Consider the following 7,712-nt stretch of genomic DNA (forward strand, 5'->3'; position numbering starts at 1 on the left):
CCTGGAGTCCCGGGATGGAGTCCCGCCATCAGGCTCCCTGCTCAGCAGGGAGTCGGCTTCTCCCTCTGACCCTCCCCCCTCTCATGTGCTCTCTCTCTCTTCTCATCCTCTCTCTCAAATAAATAAATAAAATCTTTAAAAAAAAATAAAAAAGACAAACTGATACAGGCCATTAAAGATGATAAAATGGGCGATAATATGACATATAGACTGACTACGGATAGAGTAGGGAGGGACAGATGCCTTCACTAGAGAAGCAAGGGAAATCCCTGGGAACCTGAGTTGAGATCTGAATGGTAAAAGAAGAACGTCTGAAGCAGAAAGCAAGGCAAAGGCTCTGACAGGGCAATGGAGCTTGATGTTTTTGAGAGACAGAAAGAGGGCCACTGTAATTAAAGCAAAGCGAATCAAGTACAGAATGAAGAGAGATGAGGCTGCAGAGGTTGCCAGGGGTTAAATCACAGTAGACTGGAGAGGCCACCTGAAGGACTTGTTTTTTTAAAGTTGTACTGGGAAATCCGAAAGTCTTAAACAATGGAGTGACAACCTCAATGATGCTCTAAAAAAGAGCAACTCTGGCCGCTGTATCCAGAACACAGGGAGCAAGTGTGGAAGCAGAGACCAGCAAGAAATCTGTGACAGGAAGAAGGGCATTGTATTCTCCGAAACTGGAGTTGGAAAAACTGCCTATCATTTCTTTTTATATATTTTGTATATTCTCTTTAAGTTTCCCTTTAAAAGATGATAATATCAGTAAGTTTTTAAAGAAAATAACCACACCACCAGAAAGCCAGAAAGAATTACTGGTCCTGGGTTTCTCTGACTCCATGTATCATTAAGTATTAATAAAAGAATCTCATTGAGGGATAAACATGGATCACATCTTAATCAGGGCTCAAGAAGATCCTCAGACAAAATATAAACAAATGACTGTGGCTATGTTCCAATAAAACTTACTTATAGATAATGAAATCTGAATTTGATATAATTTTCATGTGTCACAAAATACCATTCGACTTTTTTTTTCTACCACTGAAAAATGTAAACACTATTCTCAAGCACGTTTATACAAAAATAGTTTGACCCACAGACCATAGCTTGCTGATGCCTGATTTGTAACAGCAGGTTGCAAATAACGTATTTTAAATTATTTAAAATGTCATATTTTTTTCATATGAAAACATATTATTCTTCACAATCTAAATTTATAATTTCCAGCAAGTCTGACTTAATAAAAAGTTAAGAATTTTTAAAAAATGTTTAAATCATCCTTTATTAAACTAGAGGGGAAAAAAAGACATTTAAACACAATATTTTTACTTTGTGTGTGTGTGTGTGTGTGTGTGTGTTTAAGTAAGTAGGCTCCATGCCCAGCATGGAACCCAATGCAGGACCTGAACTCAGGACCCTGAGATCAAGGCCTGAGCTGGAATCGAGAGTCGGACGCTCAGCTGACTGAGCCACCCAGGCACCCCTGTGCACAGCGTGCTGCACTCTACATACCACAGATGCTCCTCTGCCAGTCTGTGTACTGCCGAGCCACGGCATGTTGATTGGAGTGCCGGGGTTGCTGTGCGTATACGGGGTTGTACCCTGCACAGCTGTTAAATCATCACGAGCATGTATAACCAAGAAATCTTCTGATCTACAAAAGAACGTCAGCTGGAATGAAAGCAACCCATCAGTTCTTCATTTCTTCTTCTTTACGTGAAAGCTCTAATATATGCCTTTGTATTTCCCTCTAAAATTTTCTTCAGCTCTTAACTCCTAACTCGTAGACAGTAACTTCATATGTGAACAACTGCAGAATCTCTCACTTTTTTTGTTTCTTTGTTTCTTTATTGTGTATTTAGATTCCACATATGAGTAAAACCATATGGCATTTTTCTTTCTCATTCTGACTTATTTAACAACATAATTCCCTTTAGGTCCATCCATGTTGTTGCAAATAGCATTATCTCATCCTTCCTTATGGCTGTGTAATGTTCCTGTGTGTGTGTGTGTGTGTGTGTGTTTTCCTTATCTATTCATCTGTCAGTGGACACTTAGTTTGCTTCCATATCTTAGCTAATGCAAATAATGTTGCAGTAAACATAGTGGTGCATATATCTTTTCCAATTAGTGTTTTGTTTTGTTTTTCTTTTTCTTTTTTTTTTATTTCTCACTTTAATCTCTTCTAACCCTCAATTCCTTTTTTTAAAGCTCCTGCCACCCCTTTTTCACTCTTTATCATATCAGCATCCACTATACTTACAATCTAGGAATATTCCTCTAAAAATCTTTTGAAAGCTATAGTTCTGTGATATCATCATTTTAACACAATGTTACTGAATTAAAAACAAAGTATAAAAGTACCCTTTGGTTTCCATTTCAGCATCATCATCTACCCAAGTATAGATCTGTGTAGCCAGAATTCCAGAAACATCCAGTTCTTGAACATCATGGCTTGAAGCAATTGCTATGCAGTTTCTATTTGCCTGAAAAATAAATCACATCATAATTTTTTTAAAAAAAGCACAAGTATATGAACTACTTCTAAAAATGGAAACTACAAAATAGCCCCTAGAAACTTTAACATACAGAAAAGACAGCATTTTCATATTTAAAATTAATTTTACTAATTAAATCCTGAGTGTAATAATTATCAGCTTGATCTTGGAGATATGTTTATGTTCTAAGAATTCAAGAGCATCTAACAGAAGGCTCCTCTAAACGGTAATGCATGTACCACTTTATTTCTTCTCCCAGCACTCTCTCTCCAGTCTGCTAGTATGGTACAATCTCCCTGACGTTTGCACAGTTCCGAAATGTGGAGGGAGGGGTTGGATAGAAGCTCTAGAAGGTAGAAAAAGGTGAGGGAGATAAGGAACATCAAACTAAAGAAATAACAGTGCATTATTCAAATAGGATAAGTATCACTTTCATGTAAAGCTTTTCAGTCTTAAACAAGAAAAAATTTGGGAAATGGTCACAAAGGAAAGGTATGGGGGTAGAAAAAGAGTGGGTAAAGTATGTCAGAATAATCATAAATAATAAAAAAAAACTTAAAAAAAAGAATAATCATAAATTAAAAGTTGGTTATATTAGGGGCACCTGAGTGATAAAGTCGGTTAAGTGACTCTTGGTTTCAGCTCAGGTTGTGATCTCTGGGTCGTGAGATCAAGGCTCAGTGCAGAGTGTGCTAAAGTTTCTCTCTCTCGGTCGCCTAGGTGGCTCAGTTGGTTAAGTGTCTGCCTTTGGCTCAGATCATGATCCCAGAGTCCCGGGATCAAGTCCTGCCTTGGGCTCCCTGCTTAGTGGGGAGTCTGCTTCTCCCTCTGCCCTTCACCCTGCTTTGTGCTCTCTCTTGTTCTCTCTCTCTCTTAAATAAAGTCTTTAAAAAAACAGTTTTTCTCTCTCTTTCCCTCTGCCCTCTCCTCCACCCCCACGCTCTCTTTCTCTACCCCTCTTTAAAATAAATAAATCTTTAACAAAAAGAACTGGTCAGATTAAATGACATAAAATTTTAAACATCTATGAACTGAAAATGTACATCTCTAAAAGAGAAAATAAAATGACAGCAAAGAGAAAATAGGATTAACATTTCCATTATGTAAAATGCTAATACGAACTGAAACAAAAAAATGAATACCCCAGACATAAGTGGAAAAAGGATATAATGAGACTGCTCAGAGATAATTCTCCACAGGTCTCTCTGTTTGTGAATGTCCAGTGAGTGACATACTATGACTGCTGTCTGTTCTGCAGAATGGCTGTATACCTATGGTGTCTCCCTCCAGATCAAAGGGCAGGTACACTTAATGTCCATTAGAAAAGATTTAGGTTCCCTAAACTCAGTGTTCCTTTCCTATAATGCAACCTACTCTGTGTGCAGTTATCATTTGGCCCCCTCCCTGCCACTCTGTGGTAATGTTAACAGAGGAAACCAGAGCATAAATGCTGATATTCTGGATACTGCTTCTGCTATTAGTAATAAACTGTCTTTTGCCTCTGGTCCAGGAGTCTGTGTCTTCTTACAGCATCCATTAAACTGAGAAAGATAACTTGTTTGCTTGAATGCAGAGAAAAATCTCAGGCCTTTCACAGTTCTTAACACAGATAATTCACAACTAAACAAATGGGAAAAAGTTCAATCTCATCAGCATTTTAAAATAATGCAATTTAAAGCAAAAGGTATTATTTCTCATATACAAATTTAGCAAGGATGTAAAACAATAATCAATCTGGAGAAATAAAAATTAAACAGGTACACTCTTCCTGCATGGTGAACAACGGATTTTATATATGTGGATGACTGTTCATTACTAGTTACTTATATATATATATATATATATATATATATATCCAAAAAAGAAAAGAAAAAGAAACAAGTTTGTTTTATAGCACAGAATATTTAAAATCATATTTTTTTTCAAGGGAAGGAAGATACTTGTTGGGTGTAGACAATAATTTTATATTTGTATCTGACACGTATATACCATATTGCACAGATATTACAACAGGAGAACTGTCTGGTTAAAGGGCTGATTCCAAACCTGCCTGTCTTCAACAGAAGTAGTCACTGTTCAGGGGTGTGTAGAAGAGGGAAATGAGACAAAGGACAAAGGGAAAGATGAGGACAGAAGGATAAAGGAACTATCTAGGAGAAATCAAAGAAAGACGTATCATAGGAAGATGGAGAACCAACTGGTGCATTGATTACTGAATGCATAATGCCATAGGGTATTTATCTAAATAATATTTTAAAATTATTTTAAAATTAGGAATATGTGAAAAAGGAGATATACATACTTAAGTGTACATATGTATGTGTGTGTGTGTGTGTGTGTGCAAATAAAACTGCAGCAGGGCATTTAGGGAAGACTGCACAGCTAAGGCTACCCCTTCTTTAAGGAGCTCACAGAGAGCTTTAAGGAACATGTTGAGTGGAAGACTAAGGAATGTAAAGGAAAAACTAGGCAGCTACTGTAGCTGTAAGTTAATGAGTGAGAATTTCTGTAAGTCATATAAAAGCTTGAATTTGATCTAATATTAATAATCACATTCAACATACTCACATAAGGAAAATAAAAAACCTTTTTTTGAATTAAATGCTATAATATGTTACTTTGATATTTCTCTGTGTAGTAATAAAACATTATTTTATCTGCTACATACCCAATAAATTTAATTATCAAACAATATAATCATTTTATAAAATAAAGTAACTTACTCAGATTGCAATTTAGGCAGTGGGAATTAGCTTTGGGAAAGAGAAATACTAATACTGAATAAACTGACAAAACAGGAGACATTCTTCAACAATGAATACTTAATAATCAAAGAATAAAAAGTCCACGCACTTACTTTATTAACAGCAAAGGCAGTAATGATGTCAGATTCTTTGTGAATAATCCTTGCTTTACCTCCAGGATATCCCAAGTCTGCTTCTATCTAAATGGAAGGAAAGAAAACAAAAAAACATAGTGATTTTAGTCATAGAAAAAAACAGTATATGCCAATCTGTCATTTAATACTTGCATTAATTATTTTAAGAAACTTCTTAGACATTTCCTAGCAAAGGTACTATTTTACATGCTAATTATCCCTAAAACAAAACTTATTTGACCCGGGAAATTTAAATTGTTTCCAGCGTGCCTTCCCATATGTAAAAAGACAGTTGATTCAAGATACAACTTCATTAATTGCGTATGTTCCCAATAAATTAACACAAATGAATTAACTTTAAAAGATCAAGACATTCTAATTATTAAAAAAAGATTTGTTTGCCCTATTTCTTAGCATTATAATCATTGGATAATATTTTATAAATATTAGAAGGTTAAAAAGACAAATATTTTTAGGTTTTGCACACCAAAGAGGATCACTGTTGCATATTAATCTTTTTTTTTAAACAACCTTTTAAAAATATAAGGACCATTCTTAGTTTACTACCTATAGAAGAACAGGTCAAATATGGCCAGCTGAACATAGTTTATGGGCTCCTAGCCTAAAACAACTTTTAATTTATAAAAAAAAAACAACCTGAAGCCCTGAAAGGCATAGTAATTTGCCCAGGTCAGTAAGTCATTTTAATAGATGAACAGACCATAACTCAGTATTCTTTAGATGAGGGAACTATATCAACCTTCTGCTTATCCCAGAGAAGGTATATACAAGGCCTTTGAACGCAGAAGATAATATTGTATAAAATCAACATTTACTGAAATAAACAAGTAAAAGGACAAGGCAATTATTAAGAGTTAGAAATGTCAATGTAGGATACTGTTTTATCTTATTTTACCACCTAACCTTCAATCTTTAAAATGAATTAGTATAAAATAGTTCACAACTCATTTTGAAGTACAGAAGTTATTAATTTGACAAAAAATTAGAACAGGGGTGCCTGGGTGGCTCAGTCGTTAAGCGTCTGCCTTCAGCTCAGGTCATGATCCCAGTGTCCTGGGACTGAGCCCCGCATCAGGCTCCCTGCGCAGTGGGAAGCCTGCTTCTCCCTCTCCCACTCCCCCTGCTGTGTTCCCTTTCTCGCTGTTGTCTCTCTCTGTCAAATAAATAAAATCTTTAAAAAAAAAAATTAGAACAAACTTGAGGCGTCTGGCTAGCTAAGTCAGGAGAGCATGCAGCTCTTGACCTCAGGGTTGGAAGTTTGAGCCCCACATTGGGTATAGAGATTACTTAAAAATAGAATCTTTAAAAAAAAAGAATATAACAAATATAATTCCTGCAAAGTTTAGATAAAAACATCACCAATGCCTGTCCATTGTTTGACCAAGAGAAGTGAGTTAGCACTATTTTTAAAAATGGCAAATAAGAAGCCTGTTGAATGGCAAGTTGAGACTTGTAAGATAACCAAACCCTGCAAATCCTATGCAAACAAAACTCATGGTCACTGGATATAAAGATGTCAAATATATTCTAATCTAAAATACCATCTGATAACATAAAAGAATTTCAGTGCTTGCCAAACACTGTGGTTGATTTCAAAGTCAACTTCTTTTCTAAGGATAATCTTACCTCTGGCTACAAGAGGTCCATCAAATGTATATAATGTATAAGTTAAATTCTGTAATTTTATGACAAAATCTCAACTTAGTCACATATCTGCCTGGTATCTAAAGCACACTAACTGTCCACTATTGGATTTTAAAGAAATGGAAAAGAAAGACAAATGATATTTGCAGGCGACTGAGGAGTATGTTATTTGCTGGTAATGGGTAGGTGGGGGGGAAATATATTCATTTTACCTGCAGAGCTTTTTCAAACTTTAAATTTACGGAGAAAAAACTCCAATAGGCATAAACTTCAAAAAGCTTCTTCAGGAACGCCTGGGTGGCTCAGTCTGTTAAGCATCTGCCTTCGGCTCAGGTCATGATCCCAGGGTCCTGGGATGGAGCCCCAGGTCAGGCTCCCTGCTCGGCAGGAGTTTGCTTCTCCCACTCCCGCCCACTCGTGCTCTCTCGCGCTATCTCCGTCACTCTCCCTCTCTCTCTCAAATAAATAAAATCTTAAAAAAAAAAAAAAAAAAGCTTCTTCAATGTGAAAATACATTCCTGTCCTCTCATTACCTAGATTTAAAAAAACATTAGTTCTTAATACTGTGGCCCAAAGATCACCTGCATAAGAATCACCTGGAGGGGGCGCCTGGGTGGCTCAGTTGGTTAAGCGACTGCCTTCGGCTCAGGTCATGATCCTGGAGTCCCAGGATCGAGTCC

At 36.3% G+C, this 7,712-nt stretch overlaps 1 protein-coding gene across 5 annotated transcripts in view; it reads right to left on the reverse strand.

Annotated features, from left to right (window-relative positions):
- Positions 1-7,712, reverse strand: part of DMXL1 (Dmx like 1) — a 130,297-nt gene that overhangs the window by 18,660 nt on the left and 103,925 nt on the right. For 4 of the 5 annotated variants that reach the window (XM_081827204.1, XM_081827203.1, XM_081827202.1 and 1 more), the window contains 3 exons: positions 5,347-5,433; positions 2,356-2,477; positions 1,504-1,645 (listed from right to left, as the gene is read on the reverse strand). In XM_081827204.1, coding sequence (XP_081683330.1) covers positions 1,504-1,645; positions 2,356-2,477; positions 5,347-5,433 — 351 coding nt within the window. Of the gene's footprint in view, positions 1-1,503; positions 1,646-2,355; positions 2,478-3,988; positions 4,110-5,346; positions 5,434-7,712 lie in introns of those variants that run through there. The other variant, XR_014147278.1, reaches the window with a different exon arrangement.

The sequence above is a fragment of the Leptonychotes weddellii genome, chromosome 7 (genome assembly GCF_054177405.1).
Source record: "Leptonychotes weddellii isolate Sample4059 chromosome 7, ASM5417740v2, whole genome shotgun sequence".
Classification (NCBI taxonomy): Eukaryota; Metazoa; Chordata; class Mammalia; order Carnivora; family Phocidae; genus Leptonychotes; species Leptonychotes weddellii.